Below are 26,156 nucleotides of genomic sequence, written 5' to 3' on the forward strand. Positions count from 1 at the left end.
ATACTTATTTTTCACGCACCCTGGCTGTGTTTGTTTGCATTTTAGAAACATGAAATAAAGTTTTTTAGTTGCAATATTGATATATCTTGCGTTTTACCATCGATTTCTCGGGGCATCTCATATTAGGAGCACAATTTTTTGAATTTGTGATTTGCTCACTTTTTACATTTCACTAATTTAAAAAAAAATGGAATTTGAATTAAATTTTATATAACGTTATCTTAAAGCTTATTAAATTCCCTTCAAAATGACCTATTATTTTTTTAAGTTCTACCCATAGACTTCTAGCATTTATCCAAAATGAATTCGGTATCTCATAATAGGGGCCTTTTCTCTATATACGAGCTTTCCCCACTCCGAGAAATTATTTTCTTTAATTACGGTATGATTAAAAATCATCTTGCAATTTTTTGCCTGCATTGATCGGAAATCACAAAGATTGCTCCAGAATTGCGTTCTTAATCTTGTAATAATAAATTCGGGATTATTGATACAATGATAAAGATAGAAGATGTGAGAATAGTACTATAATTAATTCTTTTTACAAGTCATAGACAAAGTTGTAAATAAGAAAATTAAGTATTATTATGCACCGCTGAGAATGACAGAATTGATAGGCTACGTTTCATATGAAACGATGACATGCAATAATAAATTTTGCAGGGGTGTATTTTTAATGTTTCACGATTCGCGAAATGCGGAATTTGCTTAATGTAACTCGTTATTCTGGCTGATTAATGAAAAAGGGTTGCGAGAGTTATTCATCAGAGATCCATTTATAGATCTCGTTTGTAAAGAACTAATAATACTTGTCGCTTTTACCAACATTGCATTTATTTTGTGAATTATTTAACATATTGTACATACTACGAATTATGATAAATATTTTAAAAAAGGGTAAGTCCTCGGTCACGTAAAAAGCATTTATCGCCTACTACCCTGTTGGTCGATTACCATATAATCGATCATCTTATATAATACGAGATATTTATAATTTTTTTCTACTTTTTTAAATTTGATTAACAAAAATTGTTATTTATATAGTCACGTGGAAAAACATAGAAATCTGCTAGTTCTAATCGAAAGTTCTTAGCACCGCATCCGCATTATCGTAAAGATCTGACGGCTTCCGAATTCTGTGTGGTCGAACACACTTTGCAAGCATCGATAAGTGAGCGTATCTACCTACAAGCGGGTATCATGCGCGGTGTATCATGGCTCAAGTAATACCTGTAATCATCCCCGTGTGGCAATATTGTGCGGTGAGCAGGGAGAGAGAGGGAGGGGGTAGAGAGGGAAGGAGAGGGAGAGAGAGAGAGAGAAAATAAGACAGAGAGAAAGAAAGAGACGGAGAGAGGGAGGGTATACAATGCGACCTTGCACGGTGCGTGGTGCACCATAAAAGATCCCCGGCGATACACGTTCACCCACGTGCAACGACGCGACCGCGCTGGCGATGCCCAACATTGTGACGTTTTTCCCGACGACCACGACAACCGGTATGCAGAAACGGGGACGGTAATTGGGGTGCGCTCCCGTAAATTCGCAATCGGCGATACGCGCCCGCGATCGTTCGTCAGCCGGACGAACCGGGTTGATAGTCTGTCTCTTTCTCTCCTCGCACACATCGCCGGACCAGACCGTGAATTAACTCTCCGCGTTGAACACAAACGGCGTTTCCTCCGATCTGTCCGCATTGCCGCAGCGAAAGTTGCTCGGGAGGCACGCCTTCATGTACAGCTGTTTTCTGATCGACTTGCGCGGAAAAAGCTAATCTCTTGTTTTCAAATGAAAGAATTGACAAAGTATTTTTATTATAACAAAAATTTCTCATAATACATGGTTTTTTATTTTTATAGAGCAACTTTCTTCCTCAAAATTATTTTCTGTTATAATTATACCGCGGTTAAATAATTGTCTTGCAACTTTGTTTATTCTGATTGATCTTGATTATAACAATGAAATGAACGTATTAATTAGGTTAGCAGAAATGATAGGATATTCGAAAGGAGACTTGTGCATATTCTTTTTAATTACTTATGATTCTTTTATCAATTAATTAAAACAAATAATTTTAATTGTAAGTTTAGCTAATGTTTTTATTTCTTTTTTGTTTTGAAAATGTCAATTTAGGAAAACTCAAGGAAATATAGAAAAGAATTTCGTATTTGTTTCATGTATACAATTATCTTTATTTATATTTTATATGAATTATATGCATTCTATTAACTTACACTTAAGAAGACAGTTGTTTTTGTTTCGCTCGCTTGATAATACTCAACTAAAATCAAGAATTATTTAGTAAATCAAAGAATAATTAACATATATATGTATAAGCTATAAAAGCAAGTACAATGACTACTGGAATAGACAAGTAAGAATCTCTTAAGAAACATGAAATGTAATGAGAAAAACAGGAAAAGTATTTATGTAGCGATGATTATGTAAATATTTCATAATTATCTACGTATCTTTCTCGATTAAAGTAAGTGAAACATGCATAAATTACTAATGCTCGCATTTCTTGTTACAAGTACAATGTTCTAATAATACGTTTTCAAATTACCTTGTTAAGCTAATTAGCTAAGCTCTTATTGTGTACTATGCAAAAAGAGAACATCCTCCTTGCGAGATTAATTTTTCAAAAGGAGCTTACGCGAATCATAGATACTAAGCGCATTTTATGGGCTTCCTACAATAAACAATTACCTAAGTTTTCAATCTTAAATCATAAGAAATTTACCAATCACAGTCGAATATGAGAAGAATAATCTATTATGATTGATCAATTTCTTGCAACTGAAGACTTAAAGCTTAGGTAATGACACTTATTGTAGGAAACCCGTTACTATAATAGACTTTCTACAATAAACAATTATGTAAGTTTTAAATCTTAAATCGTAAAAAATTGACCAATTATAGTCGATTATTCTTCTCACATTCGACAGTGATTGATCAAATTCTTACGGCTTAAGAATTAAAGCTTAGGTTATACGGCTTGTTGTGAAAAGCCTGTAACATTTCTTTGTTGCTTCTAAATTACAATTCTGTAAATCTGTTAAAGTTAAATAACGTCAAGGTAGAACCTTGCGCGTCATAATGAATGGTGAGTCGCGATCGGAGATGTCCTTAGAAAACCGAAGCTCGTTGATTTTGCCAGTGTATCCTGACAAGGTCCGGTGCTCTAAAAACTCGCCGACTGACCTGACGAAAAGCACTTCGTCTCCCTTATCGTGGAAGCCATTCGTTTCTGCGACACAATCGGCCCCGCCGGCCCGGCCGGTCGCAAAGAACAAGTGTATTAGCACGCTAATCTGCGTGCTTCGTGCTTAATCTTTAATATTCGCCTCCCCGGCTTCAACCCTCTCCGCTACCTCAAACCCGTTCCCGTTGTGCTCCTGACTCAGCAGGACCCCAAAGTCAGGCCTGACGTGCAATGTCTTTGCGCGTATCCCCAACATTTGCATGTAGCCACGAAGGATCTCGCCGCCATGTCACTTCCCCGTAATCCCACAGGACTAAAGAGTTCCGCTCGATACCGCTGAAAATCTTCCGGCTGAAAGAACTGGTCGTGATGTATGGCCTGTTCTCTCAAGGAAATTTGGCGGACTTTCCAGGAAGAATCTTTGTCGTGGGCGCCATGTTAAAGAAAATAAATATAATCTTTAAATTATACGCCGTGTTAAGATAAAGTGTTACTGGGTAATGTAAAGGAAGAAATGAAAGTTACGAAGGTATTCGTGTCTTACATTTTGTATGTTATGTTAAAGAAATCTACACTCTTTATTATTTTCAAGAGATGCCAGTATGTGATTATATAATTATATTGAATTATTATTTTAATGGTGCCACATAAATTAGAAGAACAAAGGTTACTATCCGTAACCATATAATTCATTATGAACACCTAACAAGTAAAATACATAAGCCATGTCACAAGCATCATTCACGATCACTTTTTATTATCGTTGTACAATTTATTTTTATATATTAATTTTTTTTTTTAATTAAAATTCTAGATTTTCTTATAAAATATGTCAGTATAATGCATTTTTTTATTACTTCGTTATTATGTTTTCCTTTTGAATTTATGAAATTTTACGGAAACTCGTTGACATGTTTATTCCACGTTTATTCATCGCTGCACACATCCCGGTGACCGTCTTAATTACAAAACGAAACAAACGTAACCCTATCATATCACACCGACGGACATTGCTTTTTTCGCGTGACATCGGAAACAATTTAACGGGTGGTCGGCGCGCGTCCAGTGGGCATTTAATGTTGGGCGCTCTTGTTAATACACGTCGTGTCTCGCGGCACCAACTCCATCAATCATCGATCGATTATGTGATCGGGAGATAATCACTTATTTAACCGTTCACTTAGCCCGGTTCGCACGACCGCCGGCCGCGGTCGACGCCGGTGGCGGCGGGGTGCGTAAAACGCAAGTCACCACGAAGGTAGGTAGGTAGGAAAGGCACCCCCGAGGAGCAGCGTCATTATTTGCACTTCAAAGACGTCTATATAAATGAGGGCGGCGGTGCTTAATGAAGCGACCGAGCGATCGCAAGGACGATCTAATGAAAACGGTCGTTGACGCGGTCGATGGGCGAGAGCGTGGAATTCCGAGCTCTGGCTTTCGTGATTATAAACGAATCGGGATTTGTGCGATAAAGAGATAAACGAATAATTAATTTTATCGATTAGGAAAAGACTTTTACACGAGCTTTACAGTTTTTATTAGGCGTCTCGTACAAATTCTTCCATCGTTATCGATTAATTAAATGTGCAGGTACAAGTTTAATCTAAGCTCATTTAATAAAAGCATAATTAATGCTGCGAACGCATGTATTTACGTTTACAAGATAAGACAGGTGACACTTGTAAAGTGTTTTGTGATTAGAATTCGCAAGTCTTTAATGATCGAGCCATTTAAAGCCTTTGTCACACTACACATTGGATTAAAGATTACGAATTGAAGATTAGAATTCAGCCAATCAGAACGAAACCGATTAAAATTAAAATTGACTGACTTGTCGAATTCTAATCTCTAAAATTAAATTAATGTAGAAACAAAGACTCAAAGATAGGTAATAAATTATAAGAGCCATACCATGATGGAAATTACAATGATACACTGAAAGAAAAGATTGGTTGGCTGCTGCAGCAAATCAGATGGTTAAATATGGCATAGCATTTTTAATTGGCTGTAGCAATCAATTTTTGATTGCGTTAGCCAATCGAAATCCTATACTAACATTGTGGATAGACTAACACAACCAACAATTGGCTGTTGCAACCAATTGGAAATGCTATTCCATATTTTACCATCTAATTTGCTGTAGCAGCCAATCTTTTCTTTCAATGTATAAAATATAAAATCTGACAGACTCCTATTGGGTCATCTTCATCTAATTTTTAATTTGCAACGCATAGTATGACACGGGCTTTAAACGACTGGCGCTTGCAACTTTGGTAGCGAACCGCGCGAGTTCTTCCGCCTCGACGTAGCGAAGGGTTTCTCTCACATCTTGCGGCGACGATAATTTCTAAAAATAACGCGCTACATTCAATTGCGCCAATTTCCAGCGGCTCCATTGACGCTCGTGTGCGGCAGACGTGGGCGATAAGGATGCGAAACGCACCACCGCCAAGCCCGATACCATGGCGTAAAACATCTGACGAGGAGAGCACGAGCGTTTTCCCCAGCGCGCCATTCCGCTCCCGCTGGACGCTCTACGCTGCGTTCTGATTGGCCTCCGCCTCCGCTTTTAGATCCCGCCACTTCCTGCGTTCCTCTCCGGCGCGTATATGTGTTCATAAACTGACCTTGCCGGAGGAAGTGTAATTATTATTACTGATTGCACCGGCGAGCGGCGGCGCATCGCGATGGCGCGACCTCCCCGCACTCGGAACTTCACGTTCGCAACAGAGATTGCATCTACGCACCCGCTATTTTCCCTTTTTTTTTATCCTTCTCTCTTTTCCTCTTTTTTTTTCATCCTCATCGTGTTCCGTCCTCGACGTCGATTACGCCTGTTGCCCGCGAGCGACGTTTTTCCGGCGAGTTTCACACATCTCCTCTCACTTTGCCGGTGGCTATTGTTTAACTCCATGTTACCGATTTAACCGTGCTTTAAGTATGATTATTATACGTGAGGACAAACGGGAGAATTAAATTAACATCGGTATACTTGTGTGATTAAAACTTGCACGTTAGTAACTGCAATTAGTCTTTGAAGGCTTCTGTCTTCTCTGCGCATTCTCCACATTCGGCAGGATTTTCCAAAATTGGGTGGATCCACTTTGTAAAACGATAAACATCTGCAATACCATGCATAAATTTTAATATGATTTTTTATGAGCTAAAATAAGGAAAAATATTATATAAACGTGTTGTTATTTTTTAATAAAGCATCCATTTTAAGACCTTCGTTTATATAATATTTTTTCCTTATTTCCTCGAGTTTAGAATATTAAAGTTTGTGACTGTGACAATTTTACATATGTTAATATTTTTCTCGTTTTATTTTCTTACATTCTGTATCATTCAGCACTCTCCAAATCTGAATCAGTGGATAATCACTGGTAATCATTGATTACATACAGTGGAGTCACTGGTAATCATTGAAGATGAATGAATACCTTAATCAAAGTAATTTCCTCCATTTTCTACTTTATTACTAATTAATAATACTTTATTAATAATACTTTGATTAAGGTATTTCCCTTCGAAACAAATCAATTTTGGAGACGAAAAACGGCAGGAATTAAGTTCAACACCTAATATAATGCCACTGGTAATCAGTGGATTAAATATGAGATCTGTAACCTATCTATAGTCTTTATTATGTGATCTATTTAACCTTGTTTTAATGCTTAAATTCAATGAATACGATATTGGAAGATTGAAATTATCGTGCAAATGTCAGTATTTTAGTTATATAATGCTCAAACATTCTTCCTTTTTTAGTTGAACTTCACTGATTATCAGTGCCAAGTATACCACTGGGTAATTAGCGACTATCCATTGATTCAGATTTAGAGAGCACGTATTCCACAAAAACAATTCCATTTGTCTCATTGTTACCCAAACATTCTCGCGTATTTCTTCGCGAAGAAGCCATTGTTTCAGGAAGCATTAGACATGGTCGTTAGACCTGGATGACCGGTGGTGGTCTTCGTCCGGGTTCGCGGCAATCGAAAATCGGATTGTCCGATCGACTGGTGGTGGCCGGATACGCACGTGCGTATACATCCCCGTGACATACACTGGTATATAGCCTCCTCGTCCATCCGTCCACGCATCCTGCGGTCATTCCGACGATGGTCATCCTAATGGATCCTGTCCCGGAGGGTCGCGTGGCCGACGACGCCGAGTACTTCACGACATTGCGTGCGACTATTTACGAGTGATCGTTGCGCCCTGCTCTCGCACATCTCCCGGTGCACGCATCGTTGCCTCGCGATACTGACCATCATCCGTTTAATACTCCTTACGGTGATACTCGCGGCAACCTCTCAGATTTACATCTCGTGAAGTAGGAACATCCATCGTTTAACGAGAGAAGAGGTGCTTATATCAACAAGATCTTTCATCATTCGCGAATTGATTGCAACTATTAGGATTATTAATAGATTTATGAACTTTATAATTCACACTGTTAAATTTTAGGGTCAAATTAACTTAATGTAAGTCGCCACTGCTCCTACTCAATAATATCGTTATTTTTTACTAAAGCAATGGTTATATTTGACACTATACAGTATTAATTTAACATTATATAGGGTCAAATTTAATTATCATTTTAGTTAAAAATAACGATACATTTAGTAGGAGCAGTGGCGACTCACATTAAGTTAATTCGACCCTATAAAATTTAACAGTGCATAATTACAATATTTAGTGAGACACAGAATGATTGTAAGATAATATAATTACGCGTTAATATCTTTTGAGAAGGAATTTTGAAAAAGAACATTTAGATTTCTTTCTCGAGACAAAGCAAAATTAATATTTAAGTATTGATTACGTTCGAGTAAAAGTTATTATGTTTTATCGGATTTTTCGAGGAAGAAATGAATCGAGGAAAGCCTCGACTTATTTGAATAGCAATTAAAAGGCAGAAATGATTCGTCATCGTGTTATGCGAGAATGATATGATGTAAAATGCGAAGGTATAGACCCAAGCAAATATCATTAAGTATTCATTTACCGTTCGGGGGATGTTTAATTGAAACGGCGCTAAAAATGATACCGATGAAAGTTTGAACAAGACATGATATTTAACACCTAAAGCAAAATTCTTAAATAGAAAATATTTCGTGTATATCGCCATGTTCTACTTAAATTTTTATATTTTAAGGTAAGTCTCATGCATAAACCATTTATTGCCTCATCTGTACTTGACCGAATTTTTTTTTATTACATGGTAAAGTAATTTACGTGTTAATGTAAATAATGGATCTTTAAAGTAGGCCGAATTTTTCATTAAAAACGTACGCGCTTCTCCTTTCCCTCACGAGAACCCAAGGACTATCGATGTCCAAACAATTTAAGCGCAAACGGATTAACGATGGGTCCGAGGAACGAAGGCGGCGATATGTACGTGACAGGATGTGAGCGACACTTCCTTTAAACCCTATAATATACCGTCGATCTGTAACAGTTCCATACACCTGCTTGCCTCCTGCTTAATATGCGCGCCATAATTAGAACATACGAGACCACCGCCGTGTTAAATAATAAACCGGTCGCGTTAAAGTCGCGGTAACTTCAACATGCGAGTACGAAACAAAGCACCGGCATTCCGATCTGTTCGCACTATATTCATTAATCATAACATTCATAACGCTGAAACGACAAGTCTATACCTAAAAAGTACGGAAATGCGTTGAAATTTTTCGAAATCTTTAAATTTGTGGAAATTTGAAATCATAAATTCATTTGATAAGTAAATTAATATATATAATACTAATTGAGTAAAATTAAAAATAATAAAATAAAAGGAAATTGTTTTACTCGGTCTGAGCTGAACCTTGATTTTTAATAATATTTCAATATGAATTTATATACATGTCTAATTCTGTAAACTGTTTACTAAAATAATTTTTGATCTTAAAATAATAAATAATGAATAAAAGATAATTTTATTATAGGTAAATTATATAAAGAAATATGTATAAATATATAAATTTACAATATCAATTTGCAAGATTTGTACATTAAATGATACAGAATGATATATTCATTCCCTTTTTCTTTTCTTTTCTTTCTGCTCCTTCGGTATAAGAATTGGTAACATATAATTTGGTAACGCGCATTCAGTTTATCTAAATGGAGTAAGTTGATCGATTTATTACATTATTATGATGGAAAACGTTAATTTTGATCATCAAGTCTATAGAAACGTCGGTCAAATTTATATCTTTGACAGCAATCGCTTTAATTATCGTTGGCCGAGAAACATAAATTTTGCGTTACAGTAAAAAATGTCCGTCGCTCTTTTCATTTGCCCCTCGTCGACGTCATCGTCACTTTAATCTTTCATAAAAATCTGCAAACTGCAACCAACGTTACGGCGTATAATATGACAAATCTGATAACAGCTCAGTTTGTTACGGTTGACTTTAATGACTTTTAATCCGGACAGTCGAACGGTGTAACGCATCGCATGATGAGGCAAACTGAATTTATGTGATTCTAGTGGTGCCAATTGTCGACCGGAAACGTATCTTTGCTCTTATCGGGAGGCACTATATTAATTTTATCGTTGTCTTTTACCACCGGTTATTATATATCTTCAATCAAGATCAGCAATCACTTATGCAAATCGCCGATGAATATCCTTTATATGGCATTTTGTGTAAATCGACCATCGCTTTTAATTGCGATTTCGGCAAAGTGCCTACTTTTGTAGGCATCGTAAAAATTGCGTTGTAAGTTTTTAGCTGGCTATTAGAAACTGCCTGTATATTTCAGTTTTATGTATTAGAATATAAAGAAATTATAAGATGATTGTGATTGCGGCTGATTGCCTCGTTTTCATATTTGTGTGTCGAGGGATGATGACGGGCGCGCTTAAACCCTCTAATCATCACTGTGATTTGCGTCGATGTGATAAAAAAAGGGAGTACGAGCGGACGGGCGGGCGTCTTATTAAAATTCGCGAACGAGTACGCCGCGAAATCGCTTGATTGATATTTAATTGCACCGTCGAAATTATCCTCTTTCTCCGTGCATGTTTTCGACGACGTTTCCTTGACGGTTTTTATGCTCGGCGTTGTATATTATCGCGTTAATGTGCCTTTTTTCTATACTGGAGTGATCTTTTGTTTTTTCGCACTTTCACCATTCTTATGTTCCCCAACAATTTCGTGCCTCGAAATTGTCGAGGAACATTAGAAATCAACTCGATCAGCGTGAAGGTTTTGGTGCAATTATCAAAAGTGCACGGAACGTGTATTATAGGTATACATTATAAAAAAGTAAAATTACACAAGTAATATAAAAAATTGCACGATTTATATAGTGGAAATATATAAAATTGTGAATTTTTTACTTAAAAATTAGTACTTTTACCTCCAATTGTGTAAATACAACTTTTATATAAGAAGGAAAATTATAATAGCAATAGTTTTTATTATTTCTTATTATTTTATAGTTTTTTTGTAAACGTGTAAAAGTTGTATAATATTATATAATATAATAATATCACATATATATTATATTTGCCTTTTTACTTTCATACATGTCGATAACATAAATCTTAAGAAGAATTGTAATTCGTTGGAAATTATTATGCAAATATTTCTATACAGTTTACTTTTGCGAATTGTTTAATTATTATAAAAAAGAATAATTTTATTTGTAAGATATAATTTTAATTATATATATAAATCTTTAATAATGGGTTCTAAAACTATCCACTATAATTTTACATGAAATTTTGTTTGGTGTAAATTGGCACATTAAGTATAGATTATCAAGGTAGATAAATTATATATCTATTCAACAAAAAATAATATGCTCATAGACATCAATTACTATCATAGAACTGATCAAATTAACTGAAAACCGGTTTAATCATATGCTATAATAATTCAAAGAGCAACAAGAAAGAATAAAAGATATATGTATGTGTATATATTTTTTATATCGACGAAATAAGGGAAAAGAGAGAGTCTCGAAGATTAAATATATACTAGTGCAGAGATTATAATAAGCACTTAAACAAACGAGTGATTTTTATTACATTGACTTTCCGATTTCCAAGCTCATATCTTCATAATCTATTTTACTCTGTTACAGTGGTGATGCACAAGGATAAGGAGGAGAATTCGCACCACGACTCGCATTACAGGGCGAGAGAGCTGGCAGCGCTCGCTGCTTACGACCATCATCACCTCGACGGCGAAATGTTCCTACAGGTGAGTACTCGTCCAGTACTCATTACGTAGAACAGCCTGTATTTACGATCTCATTTGGACGTATCAAATTTTAAAAATATATATTAGCACGGCGCGCGCACGCTCGTATTTATCGCGGTGAAAGACACCTGCTTCCTCTCCGCTCTCGATCGATCGTCTCAATTCGCTAACCGTAGCGGAGAAATCTATCACCACGAACGAGATCTTGTCCGTGATGCATGTCTCAGAAATAAGTGACAGTGACGAGTCGTGTAAAATATTCATCAACCGATTTTGCGATGCGATGTGTCCTTGGTAACGGAAGTACGCATCTCAAGTTATGGTCTGATGGCTTTGTCAGCAGTACAAACGTTTCATGCGTACATTTTAATTCTTTACGGTTTGCGATCGAGCGGGGGACATCAGTTATATATAAAAGAAACATTGTGATGCGTGATACAATAGAAATAATGTCGGTATTTGTAACGCATTCCTATTCTCTAAATCAGTGGATAATCGCTGATATCAGTATCAAGTATGCTACTGGTAATCAGTGAATGAAATGTGAGATCCCTAACCTATCTAATCTTTATTATGATCTAACTAATCTTGTTTTAATGGATAAATTTAATGAATATAGTATTGGAAGATTGGAAATTAACGTGCAAACATCAATGTTTTAATTATATAATGCTCAAATATTCTTCTTTTCTTGAATTTCACTGATTATTCACTGCCATTGGGTAATTAGTAACTATTCACTGATTCAGATTTAGAGAGTACCGTGCAAATTTTTTGCGAATTATTGAATAAATATTATTAACATCGATCGAAAAGATTCAGTATATATTCAGTATACTTTATAATTAAATGATATTTAATATTTATTATGGAAAAAAGTAATAACGCTTTTACTGAGATATCTAAAAATTAGACTGGATCTGAAAATAATTTTGTTGATTTCTCAAAATAATTATGTATGACAATTGCTCAAACTAGTTGTTAGAATATCAAAACTTTTTGCAGCATTGCTCATCATTGTTTGAGTTTCGTACATAATTATTTTGATGATTCGATAAAATTATTTTCAGATCTGTATCTACTTAAATTTTTTAATACTTCAGCAAAATTGCTTAATAAATTATGTTTTATTGTTACATTTTTTTCTTTTTATTTATATATTGTTTTATTTATATATTTTTATTAAAATTTCTGGTTACATTTTACTTTCTAATTTAAATTAGAATTATATTAGAAATTTTAATTTATTTCTATAACATTTTCACCAACGATGCTTATCCCTTAAACACTTGCGTACAAAAGACCATTATGTCAATCCGCGTAAATGGAGAAAAAAGATTGCCGTTCAAGTTATTGATTCTAATCGTTAAGGACCAATCAACCGCGATATGATAAGTCAGCGACTACAAACGATCGACTCCATTTCGAGCAGCGATATTATCTGCGCGATACATTCACCTGCCATAAGCACCGTCTACGATTCACGATTGATCGACGGTTAGTAGTGTGAGTGCATGCGAACAGATGGAGAGATGAATGAGCAGGCAAGGAAAGAGAAACGGGCGTGCTACCGAATGACGACCCGTGATTGGAACTGTCCGTCAGGAAAACGATACGATTCGACATCACATTTGAAGGGAACTGCAGATGTAGGGAGGGCAGAGAGTATATTATTTCGATGAAATAAAACATACAATGAACCAATCGATTATAACGAAAATAAGAATTACATTTTCTGATCCATTTCAAATATAACAGTCTATTATATCAAATGAGACAATCCGCGTGGATTCGTTAAAATAAGCAAAAACTTTTGCTTTTTTATCCAGAAATGGACAACGATAATTAGTAATTCATTGATGAATATAATTTTTGTTCTTATCTATTTAACATTAAAAAAATAAAATGAGCTCCATTAATATGCGAGTTGGAAAATAAAAGAGACATTAATTACGTATTATTTTTAATTAATTATATTATCTTATATATTTTTTTGTTCAATTTAACTTCTCTACAGTTATTTTTAAATTAAACTTCCGTATGCATTATTAATATTTTTCTTAAAGTATAATTTTAATTAAGATGTAACAACGCAATATCATAATTATTTTGCCAAACATACATAATGCGATATTTTTATATTTTATATAAACTCAATTTAAGGTTCTCAATGTAAATTTGAATTTATTCTTTTACAAAATGTGCCACAGTTATTCATGTATTTTTTTTTAATTTGATAAAGTGAATTGATTCATGTAATATAGAAGTCTTGAGTCGCATCGTAGCAGACCGCACGCCGAAATTAAATCATTGTTAGTGAGAGGAAGAGACAGGGAGAAGCGAGAACGGGAGGAGGCCAAGGAAGAGAGAAAGAAAGAGAGAAAGAGCAGAAAGATATCCGGCTGATGAACCGGCTATGAAACCGAGGCGTACGAGGTGTCTATTCCTCCAAAGTATGGAAGGGTATATACACGGATTAATGGCCGTGTATCATGCGAGGCTATTACGTTCCCTTTCTTGCGTTTTAGGTGCGCACACGAGCGAAAGGGAGCTAGTCTGCGGATACGAGAGAGAAAAATGGAAGAGGGACAAACAGCGTGAGAAAAAGAGAGAGAGAGAAAGAAGAGAAAGAGGCAAATAGCAGAGATGACTAGAATAGAGCGAGAGATCGCAAGGGACGAATATTATATGTACAAATTGTATGTACGCGTGCGATTTCATACGCGAGCCAACGTGTATTGCTACAATCGAATGACCTTACCAACATCTATAACGGCAGGTTATTAATTGTCAGCCCGTTAATTGCGTTACGTATGTCCTTGTTCGTTCGAAGCTAATCCCTAGACGGACTTCCGACGACGACACGTACACTCGAATCGTGAAACGATAAACGACGAACTATATCGATAAGTATACTTTACGAAGTATACTTTACGAAGTAATCAAGCAAATTTATCGTAGTTTTATGATATATACTTCTTCTTTTTTTTTCACAATGTATCATTTACATTACTGCACATTATCTTGTCTTGTCAAAATAATATGTAAAATTATCCTTCTTCCACACAGGATTTCATGTGTTAATACTAGAAGTATCGAGCTGTCATTATTGGCTGTTACTATTTTTTAGATTATTTATTAATAAATAATGTTATAAACATATATAATATATTTCAAAAAATATAAATATTGTATTTTTTGTATAAGAGATAGATTTCTAAAACTTTTTAAATTTTCAATATTTATGTCCTTTATAGTATCGATGAAATGTTTGATTTTTTTCCACTGTCTTTATTTTCATCGTACTTTACTTGCTTTCCTTTTAGTGAGAAAAATATTGATACTTCTATTGTTAATTAAATTTTTTTAAAATAAGACTACAATTTATATAGTTATTTCATAAATTATATGTACATTATATAAAGACGAATATAATTTACAAAATAATCATAAATAATTTATCAAATTGCAGTGTTTAAGCTAATATTTTTAACAAATTTATAACTAAGATAAATAACTTCGTTTACACGTCACAGTCTAGCATGTTTATGTAAATTGTACTGTTTTAATTACGTAAGACTGCAGAATTAAATACTTTTTCAAGAACTATAGACATTCCAAAGATTGCAATTCAACACAACTTTGACTATATCACGAGGTATAAATCAACAGCGCGCGAGCGCGTGTCTTCCAGACACGGTATCGATTTATGAAAATGGCGATGCAATCAGGTCGCGCTTGATTTTCTTGACCGGGCTCGGGCTTGGCTGAAGCCCGGCTCGTGTTCCTTGAACCTGGATACTAGTTTCCGGGTAATCCACCTCACGCCATCCTCAGCTCGTATATCAATAACATATTTATACAATTCTCGCGGTTCTGTGAACCCGACTTTCCAGGACCTCCCTTCTGCCTCCCACGCCCTTCGTCCAACCACCCTCGACTCCCTCCCGACAAACAGCACCGTCTCTCCTTTCCACGCGCCATATACCGTTTCGCCGATCCTCATAAACTTTACGAACCCCGACGGTAAATTCGGTTTATGACAAGCTGGCCGCCACCACGAGGTATCCTCGAAATTACGGCTAAGCGCGATTGGATTTTTATACCCCTTCTCAATTATACTGTGAATCGCGACTGGACGGTGTACGCGAAGTGAGAGAGCGATTGAGGGAACGACTCGTTTAGACGCGGCACGACGTCTCCCTGTCTTGTAGTCTTGTCTCGTGGAAAAGAATTTGCGTCTATCGAATTACACGGCATCAAATCAGCGCTCGCCCGACCGCCGCTGTGTATAGATCACATTGCATTCACGCTGTGTTTTCTACTTCTCGAACCCCCCTTTGTAGGCGCCAAAGAGATCTCTTTCGTGCAGAGAGAACAGTAACAGAAACTTGTTTAGCTGTTTATGAAAATTATTTCTTCGTATAATTTTATTCCAGTTACTTTTGATAGTTTCTGGAAGAAGGCAAAAGAAATAAAAATGGTCTCTTTAAAAATCTTTTTGTACAATTATTTATGTAGTATAAATATTTATATATTTGTATATATATAATATATATATATATATATATTTATTTTACTTTAATAATTATTTATATCCGTTTTTTATTCGGAAGGATATAATATCGAATATCTTTTTTATGCACTTGGCACGTTTTTTTTTTTAAGATTCTTTTAAGTATTAAAATATAATTGTTTCAGTTTAAATTACTTAATATAAAATTATTTAGTATTAAATTATATAAATTTGAAAATACTTCAAAATAGTAGACGTGTTTCTAATCAAATACAGTCGTGTTATTCACAGTAGACTCAGTGAAGAATATTCGCGACCAAGGAAAGTTAATTTGCTCACTTTAATGTATTTCCGCCACGAACATGTACGATGGATATACTTATTAAATATTTTCACGCTTAGAAGCTTGGTTTCACGCTGCTAGTCTGATACACTAGCAGGGACATCTAATTTGTTAATTTGAATTGCTATCATAACGTGTAATTCGCATTACAATGTCAAGAAAGCAAACGACTGAAACATAATATGAGATCCTTTCCAAGAAGTCAACATCCAACGCTCGTAGAATATCATACTATAATTAAAAATCTTTGTCAAATTAATAATCAATTTAATTTATAAGATTATTATTTCAGTTTGTGATTGCGTTGCAAATCCGACAGTAATCGATGGGCAATTTATATTTTTAAAAATGTATTTATAATTTACGTACAGAAATTTTATCACCAATATTATATCCTTCATTATGTTTAGTGCTTTCTGAATTATTTCATTTACTCCTGAAAATAAATTTGATATTTTTTTGTATCACATCCTTTTTTTGAGATGAGCATCAATGACGGTTGATCGATTGATAATTTTCCAAGATTATACAATAAATTATTATTAACCCCGAAACGATTGAAGAATTTTTCAAGCGCAGAATTAGATTTTCATAATAATCGATATACAAGGACATTGTGTCGACTTTTATTTAACAATGAATTAAATTCATCAACGAAGTACTAATGCACAGTATAGGTCTGGTCGAGAATGCAGTCTCTAACGCGACAGCAAGTACAGCGAAGACACGCAAAACAAGTTTCTTGTGCTAAATGCTGAATATTTAAGAAACAACTGAAATCAAATACACAGACTTTTCCCTTCTGCCACGTTAAAGTATCGTTTTTCGTGAGTAGCGTGCAAGGAGGTACCTTCCTACTTAATACTTACTATTCTCTAAACGGTATGCGGATACATTACTTCTACGAAAGTTTCCTCGCGTAAAACGTTTACTGCCCTTTTTCGTCACTTCTGCCGTGGCGCGCGAACACAAGGGAAGAGAGAGAGAGAGAGCAAGAAAAACCGTTTCTCCTGAATCTCCGACGTAAAAGGTTCAAGCAGACCGAAAGCGTTCTTCGATCAACTCGACACGAAACCGTCGCGCCAGTAATTTGCCACACTAAACACCGCCATTTTCGTAAATCCGCGCACGAGTCAGAAATTAGAACAAAGAAAAGACCGAGAAATAATAACGAATATTATGTGTTAATTACTTATTGGAATACTAAAAGCATTGAACAACAATGCTTTCAATATTTAAAATAAGTATAAATTAATTACTGTCTTTTAATATTAGATTTCTATGAAGCGGCGTCTACAATGAGATTTTAAGGTAAAAACCTTAAGCTTAAACCCTAAGAAATGGACCAATTACAGTCAAATGTGAAGAGACTAATCGACTGTGATTGATCAATTTTTTACGGCTCGAGGTTCAAAGTTTAAGTTTGACATCAAAAGCTCATTACACTGAAAGAAAAGATTGACTGAATATGGCATAGCATTTTTAATTGGTTGCAGCAGCCAATTTTTGGTTGCGTTAGCTTATTGATGAAATCCTATACTAACATTGCAGACTAAAGCAATCAAAAAATGGCTGCAAAAAACAGGCTGTTGCGGACAATTAAAAATGCTAAGCCATATTTTATCATCTAATTTGCTGCAGCAGCTAATCTTTTTTTGCAATGTAGACACCGCTTAAGGGAAATTAAACAAAATACATTTGGTAGTTATTACTAAACTTTTTTCTCATAATTTTTCGTAATCAATGTTAACTCAAATTGAAGTGTAAATTCTATTACATATGTTCTATATGTGTATAAAATTCTATACCTAGTACTTACTTTTTTGTAAATTTGTTATGTGAAATGTTTCTTTCTCTCTCTCTCTCTCTCTCTCTCTCTCTCTCTCTCTCTATCATTTATAATCTTAGCTGGTGCAAATTTTAACAAATTAGCGCGAACGATGCTAGGAGACGCTTGATTGTCTCTGAAGTAAACTAATAAAACGCTGATTATCCGGCCGGACGGCCGGATTTTTCGATCGTTGAGCGAAACATACTTCGCCAATCCATTTCTGTCATCTCTCGGAAATTATCACCCGGCGCGAACGCACGATACACGGCGGGGGGCCCCCCGTTGAGCGCACACGGCTCTCAGCTTTCGTTCCTTTATGAAACTCGAATAAACTTTTCTCCAGCCACTAACTCGCGCACCGTTCGCGAGGAAAAATATGCAGACGGCTGCATTTTTCGCATTAAGACGCCGCCATTACGCGAATAGCTATAACGCACAACGATCGACCAGTGAAAAGCGAGAAAGTCTTAAAGATATAAATAGATAAGAGATCAATCATATCTCGGTCTCTTATAATGGATACCTTTTTAGGAGAATTTTAATTTACCGAAGATAAAAAATTCACAGAAAAAAAGGTCTTAACAAACGAAGTCATTAAATGAAAAGAGATAAAGAAAAAGAGTTTTAAATAAAATATTATTAGGTATTGAACTTAATACCTGCCGTTTTTCGTCTCCAAAATTGATTTGTTTCGAAGGGAAGATGAATGAATACCTTAATCAAAGTAATTTCCTCCATTTTCTACTTTATTACTAATTAATAATACTTTATCAATACTTTGATTGAGGTATTTCTCTTCGAAACAAATAAATTTTGGAGACGAAAAACGGCAGGAATTAAGTTCAACACCTAATAGTAAAAAAATAAATGATCTCTTAAGTCAAATACACTTGGACAGACCAATAAGATTGATCAAGCAAACCTTCAAAAAAATAGAAACAGACACCCAGAGTCTGATTACGCAAAGAATTGCTTTCAGATCAGAAATAAAAAAATTCGCGAAGGAGGATCGCATTGATTTGCATCTTGCGGAACGGCAGGAATTTCGGGAGGAACAAAGGCGCGTAAGGTCGAACGAGGGTGCCCAGAAAGCCGGCCATACGAAACGTATTGCCCCCGAGATTACCCGTTAAAGCGCTGACAGAGCCGATCAAAATGCAACGAACCTGTACATTATGTTGTTGATACATCACTGCAGGCGAAATTCAGCGACCGGCACTAGCGGGGGCCTCGCGTTTCTCTCCCGTCCGCTCGCCTGCCTTTGCCCCCCATTTCTGGTACACGGTGGATCGACCAATTTTTACCCTGGCGCACAGCTCGGGCTTCGGTACAAATCACGCCTCTCAGTGACGTATCGCCGCGAAAGCAGCCATTTTGCTCTCATATTTTTTATTTAATAGCCACCAGGCTATCGTGTATCGCATTAATACGCGGCAGCTACGCCGCGCGGTAGCGGTAAAAGAGGGTCGTGGTCGGAGCGACCCCCGCCACCCGGTAACCCGTAATCATAACCGAGCTATTTTTCTCCCCGCACCTCTCTCTCTCTCTCTCTCTCTCTCTCTCTCTCTCTCTTCAATCCTCTTCTTTCCTTTTCTTTTCGCGATGCCCGCTACCACATCTACGCTTCTCGCAAATTCTGACTGCGAACGGCTACACCCTAAAGATGCTCCTAATGCTATGATACTGGGACGGAGTAACCATATCTTTCGTTGTAATTGAGATAATACAACGGCATAGCTGACATCTATAATTGTCAGGGAAGAGCGAGATGAGGATATCTTTTATATATGAATTTAAAATTATTCTACTTATACATTTTTTTGGAATAAATAGTAATTTATACGGAGGTCCATTCAAAACCTGGTTGTAGTAGACATGGTTACCTTCCTGACTTTGATTATTTTCAAGTCACGAACACTACCGTCTACAATCCAGGAACTTGTATTTTCATGTCGTTCGATGCTTTGAACACAAAATGCCACTTAAACGTCATAAACCCGAAATGACATGCTTCACGGTTGAATGAATTAACACAAATGGTATTTTTCACGTATAGCTTAAGCGAACGGAATATCGGCATACACATTTATCTATAATAAACGCGAATGTAGAAAGTATTTATTCCTCATCGATTATTCTTAGCGATTCTTTCTTCATTCTTCAAGAGTCGGATTTTTATTTTCTGGTTAACTTGTAGTTTAGACTTGTGTCTATTTCTGCTAATGTAGTTTAATTTTTATCTCGATTCAACTAACTCTTTATTTTTTCTAATTCTAAAAATTAGAAAAGATGAAGAATAAGTTGAACAGAGAAAATTAAACCACATTGATAGAAACGGGTATTAATCATCACTTATTGCTGATAAGATGATATAAAAATTGTGTTTTTTCTAGCCATGATGAATCACTAAACTGATAATCATTAAATTGGTTAGACTCTACCTGATAATACAAAAATTGATGATATTAAAACTAATGATAATACAACCGAATGTAAGATGAGTAACTCAAAGCAAGTATTAAAATATAAAGTGAATAACTTTTAAAGTTACCACTGCAAAACCATCAATACAACCAGAAAGTGAAATAGGGGACCTAAAAGTACAGCAAACGTGGAATATTTTCCGCAGTACTCCGTGCTCTTACTTCGCCCGTTTTCCTCTTAGGATCGTTCATAAGATAGATTTGCTATTGTCGTTCGATCGACTTAACGATCACGACAGAACAATCGCTATTCTTTCGGGCCATCGAGCCAGGAATAAGCTCCACTTTCCACATCAATCAGGACACGCGGCGGGACTTTCCTCCACTTGGCGTGAGTATAAGATGCGTGTTATACTCGTGCGGGCGCGCGGTGCAATTTAGATCACGTCTCCGCGTGAGCGAGCGATGCGCCCTAAGTCGGCCTAAGTGAATTCTGTGTATGCGGCAAGAGTTAGCGAAGTAGCGAGTCGGAGCCTAGCTGGCTAGATGGAATGAGAAGGAACGTACGGCCGAGTTGATCACCGTGCTATAAGGTCTTACTTGTTGCTGATGGTTGCATGTCTGCCACGACGGCGAGCCGTGCCTTCTGCTTCCCGGCTGATTGCTCCGTATGCGAGAAGCGATAGGGAACTTCGTCCCGGATGGACGGCCGGCGGTTTTCTAACCGTTGAACCGGACGAAAGTTGGCGATTTCTGCGCAAAGTGGGTGAACAGCGTACCGCTTTGGCTATACGGAGAAAGGACAAGCTCCCTGGCCATATTTAGATTTAGGCTGCATCGTGGAGAATGCGATATCATTTTATATCCCGAGAAAGCAATAAAACTAAATTCTTACAGAAATCAGTCTCATGAGTCATGAAATACAACTTAGATAATAGAAAAAAAAAATTAGTAAAACTGTAATTGAGGCATTTTTTATATAACAAAGAATTTAGTTGCTTCTATATATTTTTTATTTTTTTATTTTTTAATAACAAAAATATTTGTTTCTGTTTGTTTATATTAAACATTGTAGTTCGGTGCATTTTAACCAAATTTTCGTTGTCACAGCAAAGTTTTGGTCGAACATTTTTTCTAGTGCAATTAATGCAATATTTATAATATGTGTGTACTTATTTAAACTCTCTATTTAAAGGATCATGTTTTTATTGATTTTAGTGAAAGTTATTGACTGAAAAATAATTTTTTTTATCTCGATATCATCACGAATTAACAATGAATAATTAAAAAGTCGGTGATACTTTTGAAACGCGTGCGCATGATCTGTTCTAAATATAAAACATGCTAGCATAAGATAACTTATCGGACATAATTAAATGGCTTTCGCGTTTTTTTTCTCCTGGATAAAGTAACGTTGCTTGCATGCATGTCTATAAGGATGAGGTTCTCTTTTCGCACTTGAATATTCACGAAGCGGCGCAGGTAATTTCTTCGTAACCTCACACTCGAACTTTTACGGACGCGAACTATGCGATGTGTGTTACGGCACACACAGTGTATGCAAAGCCATTCAACTTTTTAACTTTCTTGACCGTGACTTTTCGCGGATTGATTATACCGGGAAGAGTGATTAACGAGTTCATTTTGGCGAACACCCAATTTCGTCCATGTCGAATCAAACGCGGTCATCGAATATATTCTTTAAATGCATCACAGGTCTAATAAGACTTTGTACTTCTTTTTTTTTCGAAATTACTATAAGAGGTAAAATTAGAGAGAGAGAGAATAAAAGTTAGTTTTTCTATTTTTTAAATCAATTGGCGAATTAAACGCGATCATCAAATATATTCTTTAAATGAATCACAAGTCTAATAAGATTTCATTCTTCTTGGTTTTTCTAAATTACAGTGATAGATAAAGTTAGAAAGAGGAAAGAGTTACAGTAGGTTTTCTATTTTTCGAATTGACAATTTAACAAATTAATCTGCTCGTAAAAACAATATCTATTTAAATAAGAATTTATACTAAAATATACATTATATGATATTTAATATGTATTAATATAATCTTCACATTTAGTTATTTGCTTCATCTATTACATGAAGTTCTCATAACTTTTTAAATATCGTGCTTTCTCCAACTACACGTGTAAAAATGTATAATAAACTAGTAAAAGTGGCATTATTAATGATTGATGTATTAAGAGGTAATATTCTAGTAATTAAATAATTATAATAATTGCGAATTTATTATTGACAACCATTAAGCATGGAAAGTCGGGAGAAAAGGAGATTTCACATCGCTTAATTAAGGTTATCGCTATACTAAGCTATGAAAGGGTTAAAAAGGCGATCGTAAACTAAGCAATGACGAGCAATAAAAAAAAACCATCATGCAGAAGGGAAAGCATCAGCCGAGATAAACAAGCCAGTCGTCATTAAATCGATTGAATTTAGTATGAAAGTCTGATCACGTCTATACGTCCTGCGGAAGTTGCGAGCAGAAATGCCAATTCCTGCGAAACAATTTTTTTTTCTTAAACAATCGTTACACTTTCATCGCCATCGGCAATGCACCAACAAAGGAAAACGAGTTGCGAGGAATACTTACCGCATTCGGAGAATAGAATAAATATGTCCGCGGTGCTTTACCGACATTTTGCGTCTCGCAGGAAACACTTTGAGGAAACTGATTCTAACAAAATTGAATCTCGTGATTTTTGTTCAACGTTACCAGCTGCAAACTTGTAGACAGCAGAATATAGAAATAGAAGATTCTATTTAATAAAAATTTACACTGAGAGCAGTGTTTGTGACCATAATTGCATGCTAAAATAATTACGAGTTTCATTTTTATTACTGCTGTAATATTAGTAATAATAATAATATTTATTGTTCTTTAAAAAAATATACAGTTAACATCGAAAATGACATATATAATTAAATGATAGTAATTGTAATTATTTATTTTTCTTTCAGTGTAGTATTTTATTAACGATGAAAGAGGAGAGGGAGGATAGTGGTAAAAATATTAATAAATTATTTGATAGTAAGAGAATAGAAATAACTTCTATACTTGCCATTTTAGTGTTAATCACACTTTTGTCTTTAACTCAACATTACATAAATCATATATATAATAGATATTTTTTCGTCTTCGTCACTCGATACATAATCTGATCAAAAATGCACTAAATGAAAGAAGGGAAGCGCTGGTCGCTTGGAATGTATCCAGACATAACAATAAATTCTAAAGAACATTAAACGCGCAATGCGAAGGTAGGTTAGTAGGAAACCTTGGCCGTCCACTTCAATTACGTTTTATGGAACAGTGATAATACTCGAGCTTCATATAATTGGACGTAATCATTAATGTAACGCGACTTACTAATCCTAAAATTAGTGGAGGCCAAATGGCGGCAGCTGGCAATTACGCAGCATTGGTTCAGTGATATTAAATGTATCTCCGCAAAAATATATTTTCTGTGTAAGATAACATTTGACGAATTTATCTTTAAATATCCTTTTCTCAACGACATCAATGGACCGCCATCTTGACATATTTCTTAATGTAGAAAGTTAACTTCTTAATAATTTTCTCTTTATAGGATATACATGAACTATATAGAATTTTGATTGTTTATTGCAATTTAAAACTTTTAATAAATTTAAAATAATTTTTGTTAAGTTTAGTCTGTATTCTCAAACTCCTTTTTTAAGATATATCTCCGTTTTTTATTTCACAAAAATATGTAAAAATTATTTTAGTTATAGATTGTTGTTTTTAATCCTGCCAAATTCCCAATGTTTTAAAATCGCAAAAATGTTTTGCTTTTAAAATTCTTTATTATTTTATATTATTGCTTTATCGATTAAAGTGCGATGATTGATTTTTCCTATTCTTTGTTGATGATTAAAAATACTTGAAAGACTTCCCGTGATAATTTGAGAATAATTCTGTGCCCCGCAATCACTGCCATCTGACTTGTATTAATATCATTACCGTCTGACATTTTAACCAGATTCAAATTATATAGGACCTTATCGCGCTTAGCTTGTGCAGAGCATAATCGTGTAGAGCCTTATAATACCTGACATAACTTAGCCTCGTGTCTGAGCTACGCGAAATACTCGTCGAGTAAACGCATTGCTCGCAGCCGTCCTTAGGTAGCTCGTGCGAGCCCGTTTGATGCTACCCGGTGAACTTTACGATATCAGCCTTGGGATGCTTTTGGAACGGTCGGTCGGATCGAGAGTCAAGGACGTCGATAGCAGTATGAACGGAAATCGGGCGGAGAGAGAACGAACGCGATTCAAAGACAGTGACTCGCAGTGAGTCAGAATATGCGCGTGAGAAAGACAGAAAGAGACGTGGGCTGAGTCAAAGGTAACTGTAGGTTGGGTGGGTGCATGGGATGGGATGATATCGGGTTAGGTTGGTGGTCGACGGGGCTCGCCTTGGTCTGGCACCGCTAGTCCTTCCCGTATTGATCGCGTGCTCCTTTCCTCCCTTAGATACCACGTCGACCCTCTCTTAAGCCTTACGTACGGCCCGGGTTTGCTCCTACCTTAGGCTCGACCTTAGGCCGAAGCGTTCACGGCGGATCCACCGATTGGGGGTTAAAATCAAGGGTTGAAATCTATATAAATCCGGTTAGCTTAGCTCTTGGCGTCTCACACGCCAGAACAGATATTTTATTCGTTATTTTGAAAATACAATCTACGTAAAACATATTTCCCTGCACTTTGTGTGGAAACTCAAACTTGACAAAATTTCGTCAATATATATTTCGGTTTGTAGTTTCGTAGTTTATTTCGTTCTACTATAACAATTTTCCGAAAATGTAAATAAAATATTATAAACTGTGTGATATCTTTTTAACGAAAAACTTTTATTTATAAAATTAATTAGATTTTTAGAAAGTTAAAAGATGTTTCCATAACGTTTTAAAATTTTAATTTTTCTTACCAATGCAGATAATTTTTATCATTAGTTGTTTTATATAAAAGAAACAGAAATTATTTACCAAGCAAATAAAATTATCTGGCGATTTAGGTAAACTTCGGCGTGTCAGATAAAATTATCTCATCCATATTCTTACAAGTCCATCGCAATATAAATTCAATTATACAACAATGGTTCACATTATATTTCCTAATAAAGGTGCGTGAAGCGCATGGTCACATTTGCCATCTGATAGCATGGCTTTTGTTATGGCTACAAGATGGTTGCGAATATATGCATATTCGCGATCGTGCAGTTTGAGGAAAGGGAGGTATTTACCGCGTCGTTTAACGGTCTTAACAGGATACGATGCCGAAGGCTTAATTAACAGAGGGGTCCGAGAGGCGTCCGTCACGCGCTCTGGACGTGTGAGAGCGACCAATGAATTACAAGTCGGGTGAATTTACAAAGATATCGTCCCGTCTCGGGGTGTGTGCCGTGACGAACGAGCCTTTCTCTCGCGCTTATCGTACACTGAAAGAAAAGATTGGCTGAATATGGCGTAGCATTTTTAATTCAATTCAGCAGCCAATTTTTGGTTGCGTTAGCCTTTCGAAATCAGCCAATTAAAAATGCTGGGTCATATTTTACTATCTAATTTGTTGC

General features: G+C 35.7%; 1 protein-coding gene across 1 annotated transcript in view; it reads left to right on the forward strand.

Annotated features, from left to right (window-relative positions):
• ss (aryl hydrocarbon receptor spineless) overlaps positions 1 to 26,156 on the forward strand; it is a 204,610-nt gene that overhangs the window by 138,045 nt on the left and 40,409 nt on the right. The window contains exon 3 of the mRNA XM_018518023.1: positions 11,315 to 11,433. Within this exon, the coding sequence (XP_018373525.1) occupies positions 11,315 to 11,433 (119 nt within the window). The remainder of the gene's footprint in view (positions 1 to 11,314; positions 11,434 to 26,156) is intronic.

Source organism: Trachymyrmex cornetzi, unplaced genomic scaffold (assembly GCF_001594075.2).
Source record: "Trachymyrmex cornetzi isolate Tcor2-1 unplaced genomic scaffold, Tcor1.1 scaffold73, whole genome shotgun sequence".
Lineage (NCBI taxonomy): Eukaryota > Metazoa > Arthropoda > Insecta > Hymenoptera > Formicidae > Trachymyrmex > Trachymyrmex cornetzi.